A 27798-nucleotide genomic window follows, 5' to 3' on the forward strand; every position below is an offset into this window, starting at 1 on the left:
CTTGTTGGTGCTTGATAATTAGCACAATGATTTTACCTTTCATGGTAGTGCATATGCTACAAAAAAACAGGTCTTTTTCCTAATAATGGTGAATTTGTTGCAGTTTTCATTCTGCTCCTAATATACTGTTAAAGTGTAACTACATAAACTGGCTAGTTTAATGCTTTTAGTTTTATGCCAGCAGCTATATCACCCTGCAACTCACAACTGGCAGCCCACTGAAGCTAAGCAGGTGTGAGCCTGGTCAGTACCTGGATGGGAGACCTCCTGGGAAAAACTAAGGTTGCTGCTGGAAGCGGTGTTATTGGGTCCAGCAGGGGGCGCTCAGACCTGTGGTCTGTGTGGGTCCTAATGCCCCAGTATAGTGACGGAGACACTATACTGTAAACAGGCGCCGTCCTTCGGATGAGATGTAAAACCAAGGTCCTGACTCTCTGTGGTCATTAAAAATCCCAGGGTGTTTCTCGAAAAGAGTAGGGGTGTAACCCCGGCATCCTGGCCAAATTTCTCATTGACCTTACCAGTCATGGCCTCCTAATAATCCCCATCTATGAATTGGCTTCATTACTCTCCTCCCCACTGATAGCTGATGTGTGGTGAGAGTTCCGGCTGCCTTCGTATCATCCAGGTGGATGCTGCACATTGCTGGTGGTGGAGTGAGTCCCCATTAAAGGCTGTAAAGCGCTTTGAGCGGAGTATAAGCAATTATTGTTATTGTTATTGTTGTTATTATTATTTTTATTATTAAATATTTAAAGCAATATATGTAGAGCTCCAGTACCACTGGTGCTATTATAATTACTCAAAAGCAAGCTCTCTGTGAGAAGAAGTGTTATCTTTAAAATCTAATCAGTCTTATGAGACTGATGAATATTAGGCATCGTATACAGTCATAAATGAGCAAATGCCTTTAGCATTTTTTATCCCGTGAAGATTGAATCAGATTGGATATGAGAGATTGCTGTTTAGACATATACTGAAATTTATCTTCATGGATGTATGTTTCTATTTTTTCCTAAAATTTTTCTATTTACTGTACATGCCAATGTAGAAAGGGCCTTACACTATGTGGTATAGCTGATGTAGGATGCCCAGGCTTAACATCCTTAATAAAACACACTAGGATGCGGTATCTGCTGAGTCAAGGGCTCTCTATTTTGTTTATTTCTCATCATGAGAGACAGATTATCCCCGGATGGATATGTGTGCCTGTAACTTTACCCAAGCAGCCCTTGTAAACAGCTGCTTGGGACCAGTGGCTTGTTTAGGGATAGCAGACAGTCTACTGAAGCTTCCAGAAATGTCCATTGCCTATTGGGGAAAGGTTTTGCACTAAATATAAACATATTGAGGATGATGTGATCCTTAGTCCTATCTGCCCATGGACATGATAGATATTCCACAGATCATTGTTCTCAGGGGGTGTTTTGTTTTTTGCTTTTGTAATTGTTTTTACTTTATTTAGACTAAAACAGCAATTCAGCTTGAGTCTGCATAGTATGTATTTCTAGTTGGTATAAAAAAGGTAAAGTTCATACCGGAGCTGCAGCAGCTTATCGAGTCAGAGCTCAGAATAACGTAAGAAAGATTAGAACATTGTAACGCTACAGAAACATTTTTCTGGTTTCTGTAGCGCTAAGCAGACTAGAGAGTGTATAGCTCCAGACCTGGATGTCCATCATCAGTAGTGGTCTCCACTTATACAGCTGGGTGGGCAGCAGCTACTGGGGTAAAGTACCTCACTCAAAGCACAACAGCAGTGTCTGCAGCAGAATCTACTCGTTCCTACAACCTGTCGGTCTGTCGAAGCCCAAAGGCTTACCCACTGCTCTACGCCTTCCTTTAAGTATAGAAATTGATCAGCAAAAAATGTCCTTATAGTCTCCAGTTTTTCATTATTACAGTAAAATAAATTAAGGAAAAATCAACAGATCTGCTTATGCCACCCATACCTCAACTAGAGTTTTTCCATACTGCGTATTCTTATTTTTTTCTGCATTGTTTTGGATATTTTCTTTTTGCAGGAGATGTACTGTATGTGGTTTCATGGACCAGGACCCTAATGTCATTTTGCCTATAGCTTGCTTTTTGGGGATACCCTTATCCACTTCATAGGAAGTAAGGGATTTTTTAATATTTACGGTTTTGTTTTCCTTTGTGTACAGGTTCGTCCACTGGTACCATTAAACAAGCCGTCACTTTTGAACTATGCATTGAGATGATAAGGTGTTTCAAGCTTTAGCTGATCCTGAGAACCTTGCAGCGACTGCGGAGGCTTGTCATTATGCTGTGCTCACGGTTTCCTGTTGCCTTTGGTCAGGGTTCTGGCTAGTCTGGACCATTATCATCATCCTGAGCTGCTGCTGCGTCTGTCACCACCGACGCACAAAACACCGGCTGCAGCAGCAGCAGCGGCAGCACGAGATCAACCTAATTGCATACCGAGAAGCCCACAACTACGCCTCCCTTCCCTTCTACTTCAGTAAGTGTCACTCTGCGCTGGGCAGAGGTCTGGATGTCTCTGTAGCAGCACAATCAGAATTCGCTTTCAGGTAATTGGGTAGATGTCATGACTGATCCAATTCATGAGGGAGTAAAAGCATTTTGACGTCATTTTTTTTTCAATCTAACTAGTATTTGTGGATGATGTGTAACTCTGAATAATCTAATGAATATCCGCGAAATGAAAATGAAATCTCTTTTGTGAAATATGTCGAAATACTTTTGTAAACCGAACTTATAGCATTTTAATTCTGTCTGTACGTTTGTGCATCTGACTTGGAGTTTTGCACTACTAAACCCATTTTTGTCTGTAGCTGTTACAGTGAGCACACCACAGACTGAAAGCTCCTTTTTCTTTGTTTTTTCTCCAGGGTTTTTGCCAAATTATCTCCTTCCAGCCTATGAGGAGGTGGTCAACCGCCCACCCACCCCTCCTCCCCCTTACAGCGCGTTGCAGCCCAGCCCGCCAGCCGACGCCAGCTCCCCGAACCCCGAGCAGGCCGACAGACGGCCCTCGCCCGCGCAGTCGGGGCTAGCTCCTCCCGCCGCGGATGCCCTCTCCCAGTGCCCTAGCAGCGAGGAGCTTGAGCCCCCTGCTGGCTACATCCAGCGAGGAGACAGCAAGGCCCAGCTAGTGCCCGAGCAGGGCGGCCCCCAGCTGGCCTCCGCGCAGGACCTACCGGGCCGAGACAAAGAGATGGACTGCCGCAAGGAGTTACTCAGGGACTTGGGCTCGGAGAGCTGCCTGGAAGACAAGGAGAAGACGCCGGGTCGGCACCGGCGTTTTACCGGCGACTCGGGCATCGAGGTGTGTGTGTGCGGCCGGGGCAGAGAGGGCGAGGAGCTGAAGGAGCTGGATGGGCTGTTGGACGACAGCCTCGATGGGCCCATGGACTTCTGCGATGGCTGTAACTCCTGTGACCCCCGGGCCCCCGGGGATGAAGAGCAGGGCCTGGCCTTGCCCGAGAGAGCTCTGGACCCCAGCGAGCCACCCGGCCCCCGGCCCCCGGTCTGTCTGCTCCTGCACACCATCAACGAGCAGGAAGTGCCCAACAGTCAGCCTGGCAGCACTGACCCTCAGAGCTGAGCGAGCAGGCATGCTGCTGGAGAACAGAACGGAGGCAGAGAAATGAAACGCTTTACATTTTTAATTCTGATTTTCTTTTTCGTCTTTGTGTGGTGGTTAGGGGGGTTTCGTAAAGCACCGGACTCCGTGACGGTCCGACCTAGTGAAGCCTTAAGTAAAATCAGTGCAGTCCTGTTTTCCAACGAAGAGAAGGACACCACTCCCCCACCGCCTAATCTACAGATGTAATCCCTTCAAAAGCTAAAAGGAACAATCTGCGCTGTACACGGGAGATGCATCTGTGCTCACTGAAAGAGGAGAGCTGCTTCTCACAGAGCATTACAGCCCCTCCATAATGCATAGTGTCATGACCGCCATTTGCATTTTGCCCTTACTGGCAGCAATGCTTGACACTCCTGGAGGGGCTAAATTGGAATGAGGAGCCAGGGAGGATGGGTTCTGCAGTTTTTTGAAGATGCCGAATGAGATCCCAGGAGTAAAAGCTCTTAGCAGGATGCGTCCTTGCCATTTTTAGCAAAGTCACATCCTTCGGTTAATTTCACAGGAAAAATGGCTCCAATAACTCATATTAGCCCCATACAATGGGCTAGGAGACTTGAGATTGCTGGTTTGAATATTTCTTAAAAACTTCTGGATTTTCCCCCTCTTTTTAAAGTCTTTTTCCTGCTGTGCAGAATGCGCAGTGCAAGCAACACCCAGTACTTTGGAGAGCTAATTATTTTTATCACAGTACTTTTTTCTGAAAGCCAAAAAAAGCAGTGCATTTTAAAAGGAATTATCATGCAGCATTTCCGTACCTTCATACATTTTTATATGGGATATACATTTACATCAAGGGACTTTGGAATATCGCACATGAAGATTATCTTTAATGGTGATACTGGGTAGTTCATTTGCTACTGCATTAAACAGCCCCTGTTTGTTGGTGGTGGCAGGAAGGACAAGAGACTACTTCAGGAGTGTTGTAACTGTTTGCTGTTATATTCTTCTCACTGTTTTTCTTTGTTGGTATTGTAAAGGAAAAAATACAAGGCAGAAGTTGATTGAATCCTTAAATACCGTGTCGAATTAAGTCAGAACTTAAAATGTAGGAGTTTAATTTTTGGGGGGGGTGTTAAATATAAAAAGGTCTTTATTTCTGTGTCTTGCTAAACATCAACACATCTGTGGCCTTTCTGATATTAACATAGTCATTCAATATGTCTGCCAGGTAATCAGTGAGTACTGTTCTATGGAGGAATGTAGAGGTGTACAGTGAATACATTTATAGTAAAGTTCCAATGATGATGCATTTGCAGTTAGACTAGGTAAGCACTGGTTCCAGATTTAGTGTGCCTTAGACTGAAGCATATTGGCTATACGCTGCATAATCTAAAACATTTCTTTAATGTGGTGACACAGTAATTGTCTAAGCCCAGTCAGGAAGCTTTGAAAGTTTTCTGTTAGTTTGCGAAATCAGTATATTATCTCCTTTCTTTCATTGTCATAAAAGCAACTGAATGTTTTGTTGCATGAACATCATAGACATATACATAGTTTTTTCCGAGAGCAACTTGTTTGAAATTTTACCCATTAGTGTTACAGGAACAGTGAGAAATGTTGTCATGATCTTACAGCAATGGTGATGAAGTATTTCCATCACAGTAGAATGTGTGGTTGGGTTTATGTGATTTTCTGAGTAGGGGACACTGACATAAAGAGAATAAAGTGATCATTTTATAGTAATGAAAACTCCAATGTGACAAGTGTCAACGATCCATTTGTTATTGACTTCTGTTTGTACAGCTGGAGCTGTTTATTTGGATATGTGGCTACCTCGTGATTTTGTATGTGTTGTTAGGATACCAAGTTGGCGAGTAACACCATGTCAAAGTGGAATGGTATACTGTTGCACCCTTCAGTAGCAGCGTTAGCAAAAAGATTACATTTCCTAAGACAAAGGGTATAAAAACAGGTTAGTGTTTTCATCAAGTCATGACAAAGAAGACTTGTTCGAATCATTTTCTTTTTTGGATTCATGAAAATCTGGAGTGACAAGTTCAGCACGTTCTTATTTGACAGTCACAGGAGAGATGGTGAACTATGTTAGCCCTTGTTTAAATGGGCCATGTCCAAATTGCTAAGTATGTCTGTGTGTGTGTGTCCTGGGGTGAAAAGTGATCTGAAAATTTCTTTTGGTTGCCTGAGTGATAGTCTAAGCAAGGACTATTTTTAAGGTGTTATATGAAAAGCACATTTCCTGTTAGCTGCTGGATGCAAGTGAGTGTTGATTTCATGTCTGATTCACAGAACCCTTGAATGACTTGAGAAAAGTACAGGGTAGGTTAAAAAGTTGAAATACATAATTCATTTTGCTTTTGAATTATATGCTTAATACAATCATACTGTACATACCCAGACTGGGATGTCACGTTTTGTTTAATTGGAGGCAATGGCCCATTTCTTTAGTTTTCTGTATGAAACTGCTCCAAACACTCAGTATTAACTCAAGAGCTGAAATTTTGTATTATTTTTATTTTCATTTTCTCCTTGTTGAACTCTGCCTGACCCTAGGATGCAAGTCTAAGAACTACGTTTTGATTGAGTAGGTAGAGACAGATGGGTCGGGGGCCACATTCCTTTCAGATTTCCCCAGATGACTTAAAGACAAAAAAATCCCAATTATTCATCATAAAATGTGATATGTATATGTTAAAGTGAAAAAAAACTAAATCCAGCTCAGGTCTCAGATCCTCATCTGCCATTGTTTCGAAAACATTAAAGAAGTTATCTTCTTTCTCATTTCCATTTTCACTCATTACTTGTCTGTTACTTCTGTACAGAATGTAATCTTCTCTGAGAGACCATTCCAGAAGAAAAGCTAAATCAGGGGAAAGGTTGTGGGCAAGAGCCACCCACTATAATTAGTGTTGTACCAAAAACAAGATGCACATCTGAAAGCAGTTCTTTGCAGTTCCTGCAAAACAATTTGTACAGTATTTGTCTGGAGCTGTATTTTTACTGAGGTTAAATAAAAACCACCACCCAGTGTTCACAACATAATGAGGCCCAATCTACATTTTCATTTATTTATTCAAATCCTAATTCTGTTTTTAACTACCCTGTACTTTGTCCGTAACTGAAACATTCTGATTCCAAAATTGCAATTATAAACCAAAAAGAAAACACCTCATTGGAATTACATTATCATGAGCCATAAAGTTTTTGTCTCTGATGTCTGCAGAAGTTGTTCAGACGATTAAGCCATTTGCTATTCCCTGTCATGGTACAGCCTAGCAAGTCACATGGACCAGCTGGTAAACAATGAGCCAAAAACTATTACATTTGAAAAATAAGCGTTAATTTATTCTATGTTACCAAAAAGATTTCTCTGGGATTATGGTGTGTAAAGAAAGGGGAAAATACCTATCTCATGTTTCCAGTTTTGACTCAACTAGGCTTAACCTTAACAGGGTGTCATTGCACTATCTTTAAATTTAAGGACGTTTTGAAGTAGTTGATTGGTTTCCTGGGCTAGGCATTATATTATGACCATCGTTGAGGGATGCTATATGATGAATTGTGAATCATAGTCTTCTTCATTACATCAACAGGATGCCTTTGTATTTTTGTTTGCGTTTTACATAAGGGCCAGTATGTATTTTAACTGAGAACATAAAATGTAAAGTAAAAGAAAATTCAAGCTAAGATGTGTAATTTGTCAGTTATTTCTTTTTCTTATGATGTACTTAAAGAGGTGGGAGTGCATCTACAGCATCACCATTGGGGCAAAATTGTTTTGCCCTCATCCTGCCCTTCTGATGTGTTCTTGTCTTAGGCTGAACTTGTAACAAGCAGATTGTATATGATGACATATATACGCTGCTTAAATTTGGCTGGAGGAGTGAGAAAGAGGTGGTTTTAGTACTTGAGACAGAGCTGCTTGACTGAAAATGCAGTGAAAATTGTAAACACCTTACACAGTAATGGCTCCTTTTTTTGGAAATGAGTGAATTGAAGCTATTTTAAATGGACATATAACTCCTTTTTGAGTTTTTGTTTTCTTACACTTATATATGAAAAACCGCAATGAAGTGCATCAATGTTAAACACTGCATCTTCTGCTGCATAATTTCTGGCTATTGGGATTTGGAATCCTTTTAAGAAGCGGCTTTAGCTAAAAGAGTATTTATGCAATGAGTTAAATGGATCAATCAGTTTAAATGATGCATTGCTTAAAGGATACAACATCTGTATCCACTCTATAGTCTTACAACAATGTTCTGTGGACATAAAGCGCTACTGCAACCGAGTAATCTGAAATGTTAATATGAGAATACTGACAAACACATTGATGCAGTGTATGTAACAAGGACAGCTTAAATGAACAGGGAATTTCAGTTTGTTTTGCTTTTCCATTTTAAAATCTTAGAAAAACATGTTTTTCTAGACCCCATGTTTGGCATTTATAGCATTTTTCTTAAGAAAAGTGCAGAAACATGTTCATTTAAATTAAACACTGAAGTTAGATTGCGATTACCTTCAAAGCCTTACATGAAAATGCCTTACCTTCATTAAAATTTGTAGTGATGCTAATGGTTCTAGGTTTCCAAAATATGTCAGCCAGAATCTGTTCTTGAAATAAAAAAAATCACTAGCTTCATTTCACATCTCCTGAAAAAGTGTTTCCCCAGATTTGGAATATTTCATTATGCTTTACAGCTCCTACTGTGATTGATCATAGTTTAGCAGAGTTCTACAAGAGATGCTTTGTTATCTCAAAAGATTTCTAAGCTCTAGAAGTCACAGCACTGCTTGACAGGAAGTCGTGTAATTTTAAGAAACCAAGTCGGAGAACAGGATGTTTAGTTCAGATAACTGATCATTTCCATTCCTGTATTTCAGAAGGTTTAGACTTGGAGGGGAAAGATTCCCTTGTTTCTGAACAGACTAAGCACAATGTTGCAGTAAACAGATACTTATTTAAAAAGTATGTAAGCTCCCAGTGGCTTGGAGATGGGTATTGAAAATGTCTAAAGTGTATCCATTCTAATGTGGTACAGACTAATTAAACCATTGAAACTTCATTGCATTACAAGTGATTTTTGTAGAACTGCACTTCTGTTTTTAAAAGATCAGAATATGTTGTTTGCATAATCTTATGGCAAAGTTACTGAGTAAGAAATTTAAAAACAAAATAAAAATGTTTTTCCTGTTTTTAGTTTACTTGTTTCATGTTCTGTTGTGTGCATATGGCTCAAGTCTCCTCTGTGGGGTTTTATGCTCGTATACTGAGGAAATGTACTTAAATATATTCCTCAGGACAGAATGTAAGAGTGAGGCTTTCACTTACCAAAAAATACAACACAAATCTGATTCTGATTGGAAGCCCATGCTGAAGAAGCTGTAAGATATTTTGTTGTTGTCATGAGCTCTTCTTGTGGCATTAAACAACCAGTGCAAAATGGGCAAAACAGATGACAAAATATCAAACTGGAAAACCATTTAATTTAACTATTTTCTTTAAATATAATATACCAAATCATATTTTTACAACTCTTTACACGGTACATGGTTGGCAACATTAATGCCATTAGAAAGATACATCCACCTAAAGTGTAACATGAAACAGTTCTCTAAATATTATTTCAAGACGGGAAAAATGTAAAACAAAATCTGGATTGCCATTAATGTTCTATTTTTTTGTGTTTTCAATAAAGAAATTGCATTTATTGAGGGTTCTTTTCCTGTTACTTTCCAAAAACTTTTAAGACCTGCTAATTTTGGGATGTTTCTTACTTTATTTGTTTGGGGGTGAAAAACATGTCTGAAAAAAGAGGAAAAATCACTATACTTGGAGTAAATTATATAGAAATCTGTTCAATAACCATATTTTAGGAGCCAATAAATGAATGTGATATTTGTATGCAATAGCACCACCTATTGGACTTACTAAGCATTTCCGCTGTTGATGAGTATCTGAGGACAGCCTAGTGCCACAGGAGTTGGCATTGCTGAGGCCATGAGTTCAGTTGTGGACCTGCTGTGCTACCTGTGTGGAGTCTGCATGTTTTTGCCATATTCACATGGGTTTCCTCTGGGTGCTGTCCTCCGGTACGTCTGTGGTGTGTGTGTCCTGCCTGACTGGCGTCCTGTCCATGGTGTACCTTGTTCCTGTTGCTTGCCAAGACAGGCTCTGGTTACCCTGACTCAGAATTGGATGAATAGACTGTAAAATGGATGGATGAATATCTGTAACTGGTCATTGGAGAACATAAAATCCTTAATGTTTAATATTTGCGTATCACTCATTTATAGATAATAGTATGATAATTATATAGTTCAAGTAGGTTGGTGCGTCAGCTGCAAAGGAACAAGTAAAGGTTTATTCCATACTAAAGAGACAAAAAAAGTTTATTTTCTTCTCCTTTCAACCTGATAATGATAGTCTTCTAAAAACAATGCCCATAACACAGTAGTCATTTTTTTATTTGATTTTGAATTATTTAAATTATTTTAAAAAATTGAATTTATTTTAGATAATGGTGGAAGTGATAAATCAAATTCATGGTGGAAACTAGATGTAAAAAAAACAAAAGGTAAAAAAATTACCATTAGGTCACAAACTTTTGAGAGACCTTGGAGCAGAATTTTTGTCATTTCTAAGGAAAAATAAGTCATTATTTAATTTTTATTTGGTAGAAATGATCAATTGAAAAGGAATTTTATATAAGGCTGTACAAGATAACATATTACAGTTTCAACAACTAGATTTTCTAATCGGACATTTCCACAATTATTTAAAAATTCAGGTCTTTATTGATGCTAAGAAGCAGGACTGTTTAAAATTGGAGTAAAAAGATGCAGTTCTAGAATATCCTGTGTATATTTGTCTTAATGGATTTCCAAAAAATGTAATGTTCCCCTAGCATACTGTTATATAAAGCCTGTAGTAGATGGAGCCGGACTAAATTTGACTGTTCCCAGTTACTTAAATCTTTCAGTTGGATATCTAAATGCTCTGAAATGCATTTTGCAGTTTTGTCATTGCGAGGAGCGTCATGTTCAACATCCCCCTTTACAGTGGTCCAACGTAGTTCTGTACATCTTGCCCCCATGCACGGGGTATGCGGTTACTCAGGCTTCAGGGCCGTTTAAGGATGTCTAGTTTCCTGTTAGCATAAAAGGAGCATTTGTGTCTCTTGCTGAAGCAGACATAGGATTATGCAAGTAGGTATTGTCAAAATTGGAAAAGACTGTAGCTCTGTACTGTAGCTCAGGTTAAGGAACAGATTGAGAGTGATTCATTTGTAGTATAACTCAGATCTGAATACACAACCAGCAGTTTTAGTATAAAGGAACATGTAATAGGTTTAATCCATGCTGAAAATAAGAAGATAGAAAACACAACGTTTTGGCCGTGGAGCCTTCTTCAGCATGGAATAAACCTATTACTTATTCCTTTGCAGCCTACGCATGCCGACGCAGCTACCCACCTGAACTACTGTTTTAGTATAAAGCTGGAACAAGATGCGTCTTTGCTCAGAAGTGATCTGATCTTGGTTGAGCTCTATGATTAATAATGGTTTTGATTTTCACAACTGTTACTTGCAGTGAAAAGCAGAGACTGTAATGCATGGAATCCTGTTCAGGCTCTTGAGAAACCCAATCGTGTTTGTCTCAAAGGTCTCCGCTTTCTAAAGATTACCAACACTTATGGCTGAATTAAGCCAATCTGTTCAAGGGGCCTCAGGTCTTCGAGTGCTGAAAGGTTGACTTTTGGTTTCAAATTTTCAAATTTACATTTGCTTCATGGATCACAAAATTGGTCCAAATCTGGAAGTTGATGATTAAGAGGTGCCTTATGAAACGCACTAGACTGGGGGTCTCCAGGACCATGGTTGAAGAACCCCAGTGTAAAGGCAGGTGCTGGATTTGGCTAAAAACATTGCGTTGGAAGTTTAATCTTCATCTTCTAAAGGTTTTTGGTAGAGAAGATTAGGCACTGTTGTGAGCTCGTATTGAGACTTGGAACACAAGTAGAAGCAAAACAATATTTTTGAGTTGTCTTCCCACAGGTAACTTTGTACATTAAAGCCTACAACCTGGTACCATGGACAGTCCATATCCTGTGTATATGGACTGTCTGCTAATATGTCTTTCCCAAACAATTGAACAATGTGGTGTTAATGCATCAATGCACCGATGGCCACCGTTAATCCCTGATGCATCTGGATTCTTATGAATCCTAGTAAAGATGCAAACCAGTGATGACAAACTGCTGACTTATTACAAAGGAACATTCAGCAGACTTGTGACCCCCATTTGAATGGAGCAGTATTTGTTGTAACATTGTCATTCTGCAAAATGGAAATCTCTATAATTTGCTTACAGTGTTGAAGCTGAATTTTCATGGACTTTGTATAGAAAATTTGCTCGCACCTTATCTTTAAAGAAATTAGCTCATTTGTACAACAAAGTAGCAAAATACAACAAATACTGCTAAAATAAAGGAAACACCAACGAAATAGCTTCTTCATCGGACACTGGACCACCAACACGTCGGCAGCCACCTTTTCCTTCTGAAACATCAGCAAGTTGAGTCTTCTTCTCTGACGCTCCTGCCAAACGTGCCTCAGCAACCACTGCTCTCTTTAGAGTCACTGAGAGCTCTTCTTCTAGCTTTTGTAGCCAAAATAATGGAAAACTGGGCCTGGCCAGCATTTTTCTACAAGACTAATGCATGGAAGGGTCAGTGCTTAAATAACTCAGGAGCCACACTTGTGTGGAAGCACCTATTTCAATCTATTTTGTATCCCTTGTTTACTCAAGTGTTTCCTTTCTTAATGCCAGTTACCTGTATGTACAGTAGATTTGTTTTAGAAGGCAAACCGTTGGAAAATCTCCAGAATCACATTTGCCTGTTGGGTGGAGGAAGGGTCACATGTGCAAAAACCTCATGTGCAGAATGACCACATTCTGAATGATGTAATCGGTGTGAAACCTTTAATTCTTCCAAGAAAACATTTCAAATATTCAGACGTACACCACCAGGGATGCCTCTAATAAAAATATCATAAAATGGGGGAAAAAAACACCTTAACACATGAAAAGGATGTGCATAGTTACAACCTTAGAATTTGGCAAATAAAACAGTTGATTTAGTCCATTGGGAACTGAAGATCTGGAAGTTGAAGCTAGCCTGCTACAAAAACAGCTCTGACTGTTAACTGAGTCGTTATATGCAATAGATAGCACCCAGTATGAAGAGCAAAAAAGGAAAAAAAGTAGTTCCCTAAGATCTTAAGACTAAGTTAACCCACAGCACCAACAAAAAGAACAGTCCTTACTACCATCCCACCTTCAAAATAATATCCCGCTCTGTACTACCAGGTCTTAGCCTTCGGCCCAAGCGTTCCTGAGTCTCGCGTGCACGTGGTACTTCTGAATCTGGAGGACGACCCCGAATTTGCCCTGCAGGTCAGGGAGGGGCTGATCAGGTGGCACCTCCAGAGTGAAGCGCTGGAGGATCCAGGACAGGAAGAGGAACAGTTCCATCTTGGCCAGGGTTTCCCCGAGGCACACGCGGATCCCTGCCCCGAACGGGATGTAGCTGGCAGAGGGCGAGTACACCCTACTCCCCTCATCCAGGAAGCGACCTGCTCCGGGAGAACGACATAAAAGGTTTTGTTCCTTAACTCATTTTGTACCTGCACATTGCAATTACAGCTGCTACTGGTCAGGGTACGTGTTAATGCCGACTACAGAGTTGGTTACTTGTGCATTTTTTATAGTGTATACATCAGGAAGGAGAAACCCCTTAGAAGTTACTATCAGAAAACTATGAATAGTTAGTTTCTGTACATAAAACAAGTTACAACCTCCCAACTTTATGTAGTTCTCAATTTACATGCTCTTAATTTGCACAGTTTGGTTTAACTCCATGAGAATGTGTACTCTTTCTTCGTTTTGGACAAATTAGGTCTTGCTTTAACACACTTGGCCATGTCAGCAACATGTAACACTTGAACAGGGTTCAATAGGGTGACACATAAGCAGTTTTGCAATCTGTCTTCAAGCCACCAAACATCTCATGTTTACTAAATCTCTAGAAGATATCCCATAACCTTACTTTTGTGGCAATCTTGCTCTTAGGCAACTAAAGCCTGCAATGGTTCATTAAAATTGCCCCTTGTGGAACAGATATTATTTTCACAAAGGTGATTACAATGCGTAGAGAATGAAGCCTGTTTGGCATGAAAGTGCGTTGTGTATCTGTTCTGAAATAACATACCGAAAAGCAAAGATACAATTTCACAGTGCTATTTTTGAAGGCATGTTTTTTCTTACTGGAGTAAGAAGGAAACATTAGTTTGACGAGAAGAAATATCACAAGCTGCTATTTCTGAGACTAAATGCAGACTGTCTCGTTTCCGAGAGCTACCCTTTTTTTCTGGTGTACGAGATTCGGAACACCTGTGGTGTAGTGAAATTCCCACGCAAGTCTCTCTTTTATAATTATTCACTTAAGGATTGCTGGAGAACAATTGTCTACCTATTTTTTTGGAAGGACCTTTGACTTTTGAGGTAATTTACAGGGAATTACAGCACTCTTACAGCTGCAATGACAGTTTATATTATATGAACTCGAAAATAATACAAACTAAGCAACTGTGTTAAAATAAAAATAAGATACTGTAAAGATAGAGTTTAAATAAGATACAGTACAATGCAAATACTTAGTAAATAAAACTTCACTAATTTTAAGTCTTATAAATCAACTAAAAACTCATTTTTCAACCTTAATCAAGTCAAACCTAAATTTGGAAATATAATTGAAATGTTACTTGAGAGACTTTAAAATAAATGTAATTTACAATGTTCATAGAGTAAAAGGACTGAAGATTTAACAAAATATTAATCGGCAATCTACAAAAAGTAATTAGTTTAAAAATGATTTTTAGTACAACTGTATAAACATCGTACATGAATAAATGTGTTTTTGATTGGGAGTTTAATCCTCTGTTTGGAAATGGACCTGGAACACACTCCCCTATTCCCATGTGTTTTTATGAGCAATTAATTTTCAGTTTTAAGCATTTTCTTTTTTTAATTTTGTGTGCAACTACCATGTAAATTGAGAACTACCTCTACAGCATAAAATGTAAAGGGTTAGAGTTTACATTTGTGCATGAATGCCTTGCTCATTGGAGTCACCAGGGCTTACTTTGTTGTAATTTCTTTAAAATTCTGGTAATTTGAGCTCTAAATTAGATTTATAATGAAGCTGGGTAGTTTGGTACACGTGTCTGGTTGGGTACTGCCAAAATCTTTTAAGAACGGCCCAGGCTAGGTTAGAGTGTCACTAAAGTCTCTCTGTTCACGTTCATACACCAAAGTAGGAAGTCCACACAGCCTGCACCCTGGAACCATGAGGCAGCAGTGCCAACCACCACCACACGCCACCACGGAGCATAAGAACTAGTGTCAGGAAGTACCCCCTCTCTGGGCACCAAGTGCTGATTGCTCAGAATCAGTCAATGTGTATCAGGAGAATCGTCAGTTTCTTGTGTTTACTTTAATTCTGAAGCCAAAATGTAGAATGTGAAGTGCCTCACCCTTTACTGTTACTTACCAGGATCGAACAGCTCTGGGTTTTTCCACTCTTTCTCATCATGGTGTAGTGACCAAAGATTGATGATAACTCGAGTTCCTTTCCAAATATTGTAATCGCCAATGCTGTATAAATAAATACATTTTTTTAAATATTGTGTTTTTTAAGTCTCTCACTATCTTCCTATGTATGTAACGTAAATGTGTTGCAGACATTAATTGTTTTGGGATGTCTTTGACCAGTGTTTAGTGTTAAAGTGCTGATATTGTGCCAGTTTTGCCTTTTGTGGGCGGGGGACAGGGGCATCAGTCATACTTTGGAAAAGATTTGATGTTCCTCCCATCAGGACAAGTCAGATTCCTTGCTTGATGATTGTTTTTTTTTTTTTTGCTGCCTGTGGATCAGGAGATACCTGGTGTCTGAGAGGGCCACATGTGGGATGAGGAGAGGAGACACAGGTCGGATTCTGAGAACTTCTCTTATAGTGGCTTCCAGGTAGGGCAGGTTCCCTCTGTCGCTCAGCGTGGGGTGCCTGTCCATCCCAATCTTACTGTCTAGCTCCTCCTGGACCTTCTTCTGCACCTGAGAGAAGACACCAATACAGCTGTTGAATCCAAATAGCTCTGTTTAGCCCAGGTACTGGAGAGCCGTACGCCTCCGGGTTTATAGAAGCAGCTTCAAATGGCAAGAGAGCAGAGTTCTGGACAGCAGGACAACTTCTCCCAGTCAAGAAACAGATTGATCCAATTATGTAGTTCATACTGGAGACGGAAAAAGAAACAGAAGGCTATCTGGAACCAGGGTTGTAGCCTCCTGGTTTATTCCACATGTTATTATCTCTGCTGCTGCCCTCCTGGGAAGTGAAGGTGTGTTATAGTCCGAGTATGATGTTGAAGAGTAGAAAGCCTCATCAGTCGGAGGAAGTATTATGTAGGCAATGATATTAAGGATTTAAGGCAGAATCTATTAGAGCTCAGTTTATTGTATGGTTGCATTGCATTTAGTATATTTTCAGTAAAGAGATAGTTAGAAACAACATATACAATCATCAAAATCTTTTGATTAGAAAAGATTTTGTTGAGTACTGCTTTGGAATCACCAGCAATTTTTTCTTATCCATGGCTATAGACTTACTGGTCAAAAGTACCTGGACACATCAATGCTTAATCTACAAAATACATCTCATTACCTTGGTAGCTTAGTTAAGGCATTTGACTTACAATAATAACAGTATTTAAGGTTGTTCTTTAATGGCAGTTTTAACTCTAGCAAGGTCCAACTTCAGATTTGTGGTACGAAGTTAACAGTTTGCCAAGGTTAACAGCTGTTCTAATTTGTAAATTGTCATAAAAAGAGAAATGACTGTACGGTCCTCATTATGAATTCAGCCTAAATGTGATGAGCAAAGCTTACTGACAAGAGGGGCCATTCAGCCCATCTAACCCACTTGACTGCTAGTAGCTAACTGATCCAGGAATCTCATCCAGCCATGTTTTGAAAGAAACCTTTTCTTACAGTTAGAAAACAATTTAAGATTTGTGCTTCATTGAACAATTCTTGTGGCCAGTATCTGAGTAGGGCCAAGTGACAGTATTCTGAATTTATACAGATGATTGCACAGTTGGCTCATTCTGCTAAATTATTAACTTCAGTAATGTGTGGGGTTCACAATGTTCTGGAGCAAAGGTCAGATTAAAAGTTGACCTAGGGTTAGGCTAAAATATCCCCTTAAACCTAATCTTCTGTTAATTCTACACCCATGTTTCAATAAAATGTTTAAGTGTTGTCTTCAAATTATCTGCATTTTCTTTTTGCTTTCTTAGTTTTGGCTGTGAGGACTCCTGATCTGGTTACCATCAATGTTTTACTTAAACTTTGAAATTTAAACAGCCTTAAAAGAACCACTACCGTAACAAGGTTAAAACGAATTGAGTTCTTTAGGCCAATTGAGTTTCTCCTGTCTTTGGAATGAGCTCGAGGCTCACCTGTGGGTGGTGAATGAGATAGGCTATGGCCCATTTCAGCACAGTGGTGGTCGTTTCCACCCCAGCCCCAAAGATGTCACCCACTGTCATGAGCAAGTGGTCGTCAGTCAGTCCCACATCATGGGCTAGAGTGTTGTTGTTCTCTGAGCTGCGTTTGGCCCGCAGCAGGGCGTCCAGCAGGTCCCGTTGTGTGCCATCGTTGTAGCTAGCCTGCAGGTGGGCACAGTCAACACAGTGGTAAGGTTAGGGTCAGGGTCGACTACTGCTTAACATTACCCCCTCCCACAGAAAGACAGAAAAATGAGTCTGTATTCATAATCAGGAGTAAATATTAGGTTAAACCCCGCAAACAAATCTCCATAATTCTAAATTGAGTGACTGAGAAAATAGCTAATAATACCTAACGTGTTAATGACTTAAAAAACAACACAGCTTCTAATTCTAAAACTTATCTTCTGTAAAAAGACATTTAGTACACTTTTAAAGAACTGAAATATGGAAAAAAATATTTGAAAACAGGCCTTTGCAGGGCTGTTGGATGATTATTAATGAACCAAACTGGTAATTTTCTTGTGGTAGTCAGTGTAGAAATACAATTAAACTGGAAAGTGCTCTTTATCACAAGTGGACATGCTCATACTCAGTGCTCATTACTACTGTTTTATGCCTCACGGCACCAAATCTTGTGTGACTTGAAGGTTGGCTACAGGACTGCTGACTCTACCTTGTGTTCATCATACTTCTTCTGCAGCAGGTCGTCTCGAACTGCGATGCACTGCTTCAGAATCTTAAGGTCTTCATTGGGGAATATCTTGGGTAAATAAAGGCTAAGGTTAGACCTTGGAGTATAAGAAAAATGCCTACTGTAGGTACATGCAAATGGTTTTGGGAAATTTCACGTACCTGTAACCAGGGGAAGATGTCCACCAGGCTGTCTTTAGCCACAGTGTCCACAATACCTTGGCTGTATTTGAGCATGGCTTCAAATTCAGGGTCCCCACGCTGGTAGGAGTTGCTGAAGCAGAGCGAACACACCACATTGGTCACAGCCCGGGTCAGTTCGGGCGCCAGGTCGAGGGCAGTGCCCTGCAGATCCACCAGCGTCTGACACATGGAACTGGCCTCCCTGCAGACTGGAGAAAAGGGACCAGTTTAGAAAGGTCTATATGCATCATGGATAATCTTCCACAGTGGCACTGGAGTCCTATATATATAAAACACCATTTCAAAAACAATATCATCTACTAAGTCATGAACAGCATATTCTGAATATAGGACTCGTGTCTGATTTATATCCTTCCTTACTACACTTCCCTAGCAAGAGTTTTGTCAGTGGCAAGCATGTCCCGAGCAAAGGTGTGGGCTACTCAACTGATCTTCTCAACAGGGGCGGATCCCTCTCCAAACATGTTCAGTGCGGCGTGCACCATCTTGCGATGAAACTTCCAGGTGGGGCTGTAATTGGCGAAGGCAATGTCCTTGCCATCCCTTGTCAGCAGGTCTGTGGTCACCTGCAGAACATACAGTACTTAAAAGACATTGAGGCGTTTTCGCATTCAGCTGTTGCTGGCGGTGCTTGCTGTTTTAATTAGAGGAGTGGAAACAATGGACAACTGTTTGTTTGTTTTGCACACATGTGAATTTGCAATATCGCTTGTAATACAATGCCAGTTTATTTTAAAACTGAAAACGGTACTTGAGGACTTCAGGTAATGACTGCAGTGCATACAGTGTGTTACGTTTATAGTTGATTTTAAACTAAACTTTGCCATGTCGGCCGAATACGCATAGTTTGTCAATGGTGGGAAGATGTTTCGTGTCCATCTGAAGTGTTTCTACGGGCGTAAACGTTTCTATGCATCAGTCAAATCTTAAGCCAGAACCCTAAAAATATAATATGTGATTTACAGGAAAAGAAGACCTCTGTAGCATCGTTTCTCGCGGTCTGTACCATCAAACAGTCAAAATAGCTTCTCACGTCTTAATATTAATTACTGAATAAGCCATTAAAAGGTATCAATTTTAGGAAAATGTAGGCTTTAAAATTCGTAGTCAGCATGTGTGAAACTAACAAATCGGGCGGCTATAAGAGTTGCCTAGGACAGTCTTGGTTCAGTTCGGAAGATCCGCAATATACATAATCCAGTGCCCAGCAAACAATAAATAGCGTTAGATGGAACGAAATTATTTACCCTGTTTATTTCTCCGAGGTCTTAACATTCTGCACTACCTACACTACCGTAAATCTAAACAACTAAAACAAAACTTTAATAAAATACTAAACAAAACGAAAAAGTTTTTTTTTATCACCAACCCGTCAAGTTAATATATGCACCTAGTGCATATGGGGTGTGCGGACATTATGATTACCAGTAATTACGACTATCATATGATTTGAGATGGTCGGTTGAAGCTCTGAGTCCTGGCAAAACGTTTTTTTTTATTCATTCTGTACTTATTTCAGCTATATAACTTATCACATAACATATAAACTACCGTATAAATTATTAAAATGATCATTGTCACAATGCCACGAGTCCACAGCTTTTACCAATAGGCTAATTATAATGAGATGTTCGTTGCACATCGTTCGCTTTACATACAGGTACTTATGTGCATGGTGTTGTAGGTCCATGTTATGCAATGCAGAAAGTTAATTTCTTCGCATTTTTGATAAATGTAGTTGATTGTGCTACTTAGTTTCGAAACATATATTAATATCCGATCGCGATTAATGATTTGGATCTATAACTCACAGTTCTGGCTCTGCCGGCAAAGGTTTTGCCTTTCTTTAGAAGCACCTCCTTGGCCTCCTGATAGTTATTGACTACCACCACATGGTGGGAGCCCATCCAAAGGGAATAGGTAGCACCGTATTTCTTCTGTAGGTCCTGGAAGAGAAGGTGCGGCATGAGCTCGCTCCTCAGGCTGAGAAGACTCCCGATGACGGGCAGGCAGGGCAAGCTGGGCGGACTTCTGTCGCCGGCCCATGCCCTCTCGATCTTTCCTTTTAAAATGAATACAGCCAGGGCCACTGTGACGACCAGCAAGATGAAAAGGACACACTCCATGGTGGTCAAGAAGTGCTCCAGAGGTACTCTGTCAGTAGTTGCAACGGGAGCGGGAATTTAATGTACTTCCGACGTTATTCACTGTTCATGCACGGATAATAGTCTCATCGGGTGGTAGGAGCTGCGGACTGACACCCCCTGAAGGGGAATGCATCGACAAAGGAATTTTAAGTGTTTCTCTCAATGTCATTGCCTTGACCACAGCCAATTGTTGCCTTTAGTCGCGGATGCCAAACGATACTAAGAAGCTGATAGTGTAGTTCTTATCACCAAATATGTGGGAGTCTGCAAAAATACACAAACTTATTATTTTCAATTATTCGTTTTTCAAATCGCACTGCAGTCTTCCCTTTAATCATCTATTAACCAAAGACGAAGCACCTGTAGGTGCAGGCCAATGAACAAACAACCGACAATCAGAAACAAAAGTTTGCTGTGATAATATGTGCTGTTAACGTATCGTTATTCTCTTCAAGGGGAAAATAGGTAACATGCAGTTTTCCTACTGTGATTACTGAATAAAAATGTGTTCAAATGTTTGGCTTTCCATTCATGTTCATAGCATGTATAGCTTTTTCCTTACGAGGAACGTTTGATCAAAATAATAGACAGCAATTCCATGGTAGGAATGATGCTGAGAACGTAACTGGAAGAGAAGAATAGGGAGAGAGTCCAGATGAGAAAGCAAGAGGTTCAAAGGATGAGACAGATAAAGACAGAGCAGAATGTTGTATGCCGCAGGTCAAAAGTGACAAGTGTCTGGGTTTTGTGTTATTGCAATAGATTCAAACCTGTCCTATTATGTTCCACTTTCTTATCAGAAGGGAAATGGACTCCATTTCAATGTTTGGGTGGTGCTTTGTGTTCAAGGACATTGTAAGTTTTTCAAATCTACGCGTAATTTACATTTAAGAAAGTGCTTTGAAAAAAAGAAAAAAATCCTTCTTTAACATTGCATTGGATGCAAATACCCTCAGATTAAAATGTCCTGGGTCAAACATGCAAGAACATCAGCAGTGAAATGCAATGTTCAGAGGCAAATTCAAATTTAAATTCACCAGCATCCTTGATGTTAAAGGAGACAATGCTTTAGTGTAATGTGTTAGTTGTTAAAGGAGATTGATCTGGTTTTGTTTTATTTTCAATCACTGTTCTGTTTTGAGTAGTGCCTCAGAGCCTTATTGATTCAGACATTTTACATACTGAAAAAGAACAGAGATTAGTTTTGTGCGGACTGCAGTTATTGGGTCAACAGACGATTATAAGAGGTGCTGGCTACCAGGGAACAAGATTTCTTATTTTATAATTGGATGTGGAATGAAAAGGATTTGTATAGTGATCTCATTAAGGAGAAGATCACTATCCAACACTGAAATGTAGTACTCACCTAGGTGATGATAACAGTAAGTCTAACATAATATAGTGGACATTACACTCAAGCATATTTCATTTAGAACTTATACAAAGTATACAACTATACAACTATACAAAATAAGTTTTCCTAAACTTAATCATATCTTAACATAAATTCCGGGTCAATTCTTGAGAAAATAAAGCTTTGTGTAGAGGATTTACATGTTTTAATGTATTTAATAATAATAATAATAATAATAATAATAATAATAATAATAATTGCTTACACTTATATAGCGCTTTTCTGGACACTCCACTCAAAGTGCTTTACAGGTAATGGGGACTCCCCTCCACCACCACCAATGTGCAGCATCCACCTGGATGATGCGACGGCAGCCATAGTGCGCCAGAACGCTCACCACACATCAGCTATCAGTGGGGAGGAGAGCAGAGTAATGTAGCCAATTCATAGAGGGGGATTATTAGGAGGCCATGATTAGTAAGGGCCAATTGGAAATTTGGCCAGGACACCGGGGTTACACCCCTACTCTTTTCGAGAAGCGCCCTGGGATTTTTAATGACCACAGAGAGTCAGGACCTCGGTTTTACGTCTCATCCGAAGGACGGCGCCTGTTTACAGTATAGTGTCCCCGTCACTATACTGGGGCATTAGGACCCACATGGACCGCAGGGTGAGCGCCCCCCGCTGGCCCCACTAACACCTCTTCTTTAATATAAAATACAAACAATTAAAAGCCACGGGAAATCAAAAATTAAAAATCCACTCTACATCAGGTAGTCCTTAACATTCTAAACATCCATAACTTGTTTTCAGTTGTAGCATTCATTCTTTTATTATAAACCAAAAAGTGGCGAAACAGCACTTTTTTCAAGATGGTCCAGTATTAATTATACTGAGAGTGCTGGATGACATTTGGTTTTCCATTTTGGAAGTAATCTTTTCTAGGCTGGTGGTGGCGCAGTATTAAGCACTACCTCACAGTGCTGGGGCACTGGGTTGAATTCCTGGGGTACTGTCTGTGTGGAGTTTGTATGTTCTCCCTGTGTTTGTGTGGGTTTCTACTGGGTGTTCATGTTCCCTCCCACAGTCCAAAGACATACTAGTAGGTTAATTGGCTTCTTGGAAAATTGGCACTGATATGAGTGTGTGCGTGTCTGTGTTTGCATTGTGATGGTTTTGTGTCCCATCCAGGGTGTATCCTGCCCTGCCTGTTGCTTGCTGGTTTAGGCTCAAGCTCCCCTTCAGTACTGCTGAAGTTACTATATATGTGACTTTTAATGTTATACAAATTAATCATGTTCATGCTTATTTGACTCATCTAAGATTGTATCAATGTTTGTACAAAACCAGACAAACTACAAAGCTTCAAATAATGCTACTCTGTTAAATTCAATATGTAAGGTAGAATATTAATGACAGAAGACGAAAGGTGTCAAATTGTGCCGGATTAATCCATAAACACCCAAAGTGTGATTGTATATGTACTCTGAAGACTATGATACATGCATGAATTATGTATTTAGTTATTTATTCAATAGAAATAGTATGTCACTAAAGCAAACATATTACTCCAGTATTACTTATTCTTTTGGACAAGATAAGGTTATGATTATCCATATTTTCAAACAATGCTTCAGTGCAGGTAGGTAGTAAAAAGTGACGAGTCATATATTGCTGCCTGTAGGAAAAACAAGATGGCAAAAATGACATTAGACCTGTGCTTTTTCTACAGCTCACTATTGAACTGCCATTTCGCGATTTTAAATACGCTGTGCAGTTTGTCCCAGTTGTCTCACCGTCTTTTCTAGCTCTTCCGGTTTAAAAATGGCTTCTCCTGAACCGCAGCCCCGCTTCGGCCAGTCAGTGAAAGGTTTGTTATCCGAAAAAGTGAGCTCCTGCAGCGGAGACGTGATCGCTCTCACTCGTCAGGTCCTGAAGGGGTCTCGCAGCCAGGAGGTAAGGAGTCAAATTAGTGGTAAGGACTTCACATTTTACCTGAATCGGTATGATTTTGTTGTGTGGTAATGCCGTCTGCTTGGGCAAGCAGTAACTTGCAGTGCTAAATTGCTATTAATTAGTTAAATGCACCAAAAATATACGTCATCTTATTTATTATGTGGATTTAGAGACAACGACGGGCCTGCGCTTGTTGGCATAAATCACTGGTTTGTTGATGTCAGGGACTGACGTGACAGCAGCTGCCTCTTTTCATTTAGGTGTCAATTTGGGGATCAGTATACTAGCTGGTCATCTGTGGTTAACGTTTCTCTCTGCAAATGTGAATGATTTCAGAAAGACGTCTTAATATACAGCTTCTACGGTTTAAAACATTATACACCGATAGTGCTTATTCATATAAGTTAATAGATAATGGTTGCGGTATTTGGTACGAACTCCTCTCTTGCGGTGCCTGTCATCCAGCCACGTTATTATTACGAATGGTGACCAGATGCATTAATAATGCCAAGCGTCACAGAGTAACCTCTTGTGTTCTAGCTCCTGGGGCAGGCGGCGCGCAACATGGTGATGCAAGAGGACGCCATACTGCACTCGGAGGATGTAAGCTTGAAGCAAGAACTGTAAAAAAAAAAATTGGCTGTTGTATTTGTAAGTCAATGCAAGATAGCTAACATTGGCTTATAAAATAGACTTTTAAAAGCCAATTTTAGATGAGGGGGCAACAAAGCTCTATTTTTAATTTAACTAAGCTAATTGTTTTTTATGTAGTACTTAATGTACTGGGCATTCAGCTCTTTTATTTCAGTTATCTTGAGCACCTTTATTCTAATGTGCAGCACGTCAACTTATATATGGGCAATTCTGGCAAATGTTGGTTAGCTATGACACTTGGTAAAGTATCTCTACAGTTGTTTTACTTATTTTCCAACTGTTTTAAAGGGATTTATTAGTATTAAAGAAAACTGTCATTGGACCATTAGTAGGAATAAGGTACAGAAGCTTCAAAAGACTGTATAAATGAAGCTGCCAATGCTAATTATAGAATAATGTTCATTATGTTTTGTTTCTGCAGAGTCTGAGAAAAATGTCCATTATAACCACCCACTTGCAATATCAGTAAGTAAGCCTTTACAGCAAGAGAGTTTGAGCAATATGTGAGTATTTGTTAATTTAATTATTGGATGATGCAGTTAATGTTAAACAATTTTACTTTTTATCAATCAGGCAAGAAGCCATCCAGAAAAAGTAAGTAAAAGTCTCTTTGTCACATAAAATAGATGTTTTAGATCGCTAGCTATAATTCAGAGATAAAAAACAGGAACATATTGTACATACTGCTATTAAATGACTTTTTCTATGCCATTACTTTGTAATGCCGTTGTTTCATAAATTGTGTGACCTTAATTTTAATGTCTTTATAAGAAATAGCTGGCAATGCTAATTATTACAATTATTAGTTTAATGGCTCGATGTCTGTAAAACATCAGTTTTATTTTGTAATACCAGTATCTGCTTTAGTCTGTATTTTGTAAGCATTCTGTTATTGTCTTCCTTTCGTCTGCTTAAATGATGAATAAATACCCACTTTAAGGTCGGAGTTCTTTTTATTGTTGTAAGAATCCAAAGTTACTAATATAATAGGATATTTTTATCTTTTTACAGTGTTGAACACTCCAGAAACCTTCAGGATCAGTTAATACATTTGCTAAAATAAGCATGCAATTGGGAGCCATCATTCAAATGGGGCAGCCTTTGTAATACCAAGAATGCACTCAGAAGGAATTGTCACTATCCACTAGACAGGGTTGGTGGCATTTTACAGCCTGGATATTAGGACTGAGTTTCATCTTTCTGCAACGTTTTGTGGTTCTTCATGTTTGTGGAACCCTAAGAACCCAAAATGTTGAAATAATGCAGTTGAGTAAGCTTTTTGCACTATTGTTTTTTTAATCAAAAGAGCTAATATTACGTAGTTGTACTTGGTCCCTTGTGACATGGAAAACAGTCATGTCATTGCCTATGATGAAAATCTAATGTAAAAAAAAAAGAGCCAAGTTTTTTTAACAGTTGTTAAAAATACTGTGAGCACTGCACATGTCATAATTAGGAATTCTGGGTTTTGTCATGCTCTTCCTGTTTGGTTAAGGCTTGGCTGGGCTTTTAAAAATTTTCTCCCACCTCTTAAAAACATGTTGGTTGGCTTAGCTAAATTACCCATCTCACAGGGAGTAAGAGTGGTCCCTTCATCTTTACTCCACACTGTTGAGAGCAGCTTGGTTACTGTAGGAACCCCAACATAGCAGATATAAGAATCAGGTGAAAAAAAATGAAATTCTACAGTTCAATACACTGAGTGATTCACATTACAGTGTTCATTTGCAGTGTTTTATATTCATGGCAATTAAATTAATGTTTAATATTTGCACTATAAAGGTACAATATACACGTGAAAGTCCTATCAAATTCTACTGATCTGATGTTTCTGAACAATAAATGCAGCACAAGGATTTTTTTATGAAAGTTGGAAAGAAGTACTAATTCAAGATGTGTGGGTAACAGAAACTACTGGAAACATTTTGCTGTTGAAAACATCAAAGGGATCAAAATCAAGGCCGTTAAGAAAGTGTGAAGCTCCAGTTAATAGAAAATGAGGCTGATCCAGGGAGAAGACCTTGATGAAAAACATTCCACAGAATTTTTCCACAGAAAACCTTGTTCCTTCAGTCCCTGTCACGTGTGTGAAAATGCAAGCTTCCTCTCTGGCCTCAGATAAGTGTTTTAATAAATCGCATGAGGTGATAAAACTTTAATAGTTCTGGAATATTTATCTGCATATTATTACTTGTACCACTAAATACTACTGGAACAGCTTTATGCAGTGTAAGTGTATCTTTGGGGGAGGGGGGAATAAAAGTGGAATGGAAAAGGTGAATTTATTCTAATTGGTGTGGTGGTTCTTTGGAAAAACAGGATTTTCGTTTTTTTTAAATGTACATTTTCAAAAATATTAAGTGAGATGTAACTTGGGAGGCACAGTGGAGCAGCACTGGGGCCTTGGGTTCAATATCTGTATGGATTTATACAAAAATGATCATTCCTTATACTTACAGGGCGGTTTTCTGGAAACTCCTCTCAAAGTGCACAACTGTGTTCTACCCATGTTCATGTGGCTTTCTTCTGGGTGCTGTGGTTTCCTCCTGTAGTCCAATAACATATGGGGTATCTATATAAGGTTAATTGGCTTCTGAGAAATGTGGCCGTGGTGTGAATGTGTATGCCCTGTGATAGACTGGTGGGGTTCAACCATGATCCTAAATTTGATGAAGTGGTTAGAAAATGGGTGGGTGGTAGATTTACTTCTCAACACTTACCGTGTGAGTAGCAATCTTCTGATGATGGACAACTCAATTTTCATTGGTTATGAGGGTTTACATTGTCGTAAGCTTAGTATTAAATGCATCCAAGTAAATACCCACACATCACTTTAAATTTACAGTGGAAATACCTGTAAATAATGATTTAGTCTATTTTTAGAAGTACATTGTAGCTAATGTTGATTTAATGATGATGATAATATGAATAAATTATTAAAACATTACTGTGAGGTCATTTTATTTTTTGATTATATTGCCTGTCCATTGCTATGAATCTTCGCCGATACTCTTTATGTGATGCACAAGACCTTGTAAGATACCTGAAACTAGAAGAAGCAGTTAGAAGACAGGTGGAGCTCTGTGAAGTTGCCCAAACTTCCAGCCAGCACAAACAATTAAACCCATCTCATTCGTTAGTGCTATGTGCCGTTGAAAGAAGCGTTTGTGCCGCTTTCGTTTCCGAGATATAGCGCCTTGTTTATCGGGGTCGTGACGTCCCTGACTTTGACCTCCAGTGACCCCGTCTGCCGAGTTCAAGTGCTCTGTTACAGCTTAGCTCGTACCCTTAACATTTGAAAGACAATCAATATCCATAAACATATGAGCCTCCTTAGATGTGAATAATACTAAGGTGATGCATGCCAACAAGTTAACCATATATGACACAAACCTGTGGTTGTATGTAAAATAACCGTGATTTTAAGATCTATGGGTTTTATTTTCTAAGGCACTTATTCCTTTTCTTAGCTTACCGTGACACGCTGTTGCCAAATGCGTAACTGTGGGATACCATCGCGACAAGACCTCTGCAGCATGTTATGATAGGGACCCCATGTATATCGCATGTATATC

The 27798-nt window shown here is 39.5% G+C and overlaps 3 protein-coding genes across 6 annotated transcripts in view; 2 read left to right on the top strand and 1 right to left on the bottom strand.

Annotated features, from left to right (window-relative positions):
* wbp1la (WW domain binding protein 1-like a) overlaps positions 1–9300 on the top strand; it is a 29497-nt gene extending 20197 nt beyond the window's left edge. For both annotated transcript variants that reach the window (XM_015347500.2, XM_006630811.3), the window contains exons 3-4: positions 2321–2482; positions 2874–9300. In XM_015347500.2, the coding sequence (XP_015202986.1) occupies positions 2321–2482; positions 2874–3589 (878 nt within the window). In that variant the 3' untranslated portion in view covers positions 3590–9300. The remainder of the gene's footprint in view (positions 1–2320; positions 2483–2873) is intronic.
* Positions 9301–12552: 3252 nt separating this feature from the next.
* Positions 12553–27783, bottom strand: LOC102683310 (steroid 17-alpha-hydroxylase/17,20 lyase-like). Of its 3 annotated transcripts, none has more exons than XM_069189157.1 (9): positions 27699–27783; positions 19924–20058; positions 18540–18678; positions 18071–18300; positions 17892–17978; positions 17168–17377; positions 15595–15764; positions 15204–15307; positions 12553–13227 (listed from the first exon to the last, which is right to left on the bottom strand). In XM_069189157.1, the coding sequence occupies exons 1-9, from the start codon at positions 27759–27761 to the stop codon at positions 12965–12967; spliced, it is 1401 nt and encodes a 466-aa protein (XP_069045258.1). In that variant the 5' UTR covers positions 27762–27783; the 3' UTR covers positions 12553–12964. The 3 variants fall into 3 exon arrangements, with proteins under 3 accessions (XP_069045258.1, XP_069045259.1, XP_069045257.1); XM_069189158.1 differs by lacking the exon at positions 27699–27783 and adding an exon at positions 23410–23490; XM_069189156.1 differs by lacking the exon at positions 27699–27783 and having other exon boundaries at positions 19924–20395.
* Positions 23438–27170, top strand: borcs7 (BLOC-1 related complex subunit 7). Its single transcript, XM_006630750.3, has 5 exons — positions 23438–23569; positions 24110–24172; positions 24645–24688; positions 24797–24817; positions 25235–27170. The coding sequence occupies exons 1-5, from the start codon at positions 23438–23440 to the stop codon at positions 25284–25286; spliced, it is 312 nt and encodes a 103-aa protein (XP_006630813.1). The 3' UTR covers positions 25287–27170.
* Positions 27784–27798: the final 15 nt, after the last annotated feature.

This window comes from Lepisosteus oculatus, chromosome 4 (genome assembly GCF_040954835.1).
Source record: "Lepisosteus oculatus isolate fLepOcu1 chromosome 4, fLepOcu1.hap2, whole genome shotgun sequence".
NCBI lineage: Eukaryota > Metazoa > Chordata > Actinopteri > Semionotiformes > Lepisosteidae > Lepisosteus > Lepisosteus oculatus.

What these genes read in the sequence shown, in the direction of transcription:
- borcs7 (XM_006630750.3), top strand. Translation starts at nt 23,438, where the DNA reads ATGGCTTCTCCTGAACCGCAGCCCCGCTTCGGCCAGTCAGTGAAAGGT. An exon ending in AGGGGTCTCGCAGCCAGGAG is followed by an intron (nt 23,570 to 24,109) that starts GTAAGGAGTCAA and finishes CTTGTGTTCTAG; the next exon opens with CTCCTGGGGCAGGCGGCGCG. An exon ending in CAAGAAGCCATCCAGAAAAA is followed by an intron (nt 24,818 to 25,234) that starts GTAAGTAAAAGT and finishes ATCTTTTTACAG; the next exon opens with TGTTGAACACTCCAGAAACC.
- LOC102683310 (XM_069189156.1), bottom strand. Translation starts at nt 20,238, where the DNA reads ATGGAGTGTGTCCTTTTCATCTTGCTGGTCGTCACAGTGGCCCTGGCT. An exon ending in ACATCTTCCCCTGGTTACAG is followed by an intron (nt 17,979 to 18,070) that starts GTACGTGAAATT and finishes TATTTACCCAAG; the next exon opens with ATATTCCCCAATGAAGACCT. An exon ending in GTGGCCCTCTCAGACACCAG is followed by an intron (nt 15,308 to 15,594) that starts GTATCTCCTGAT and finishes TTATTTATACAG; the next exon opens with CATTGGCGATTACAATATTT.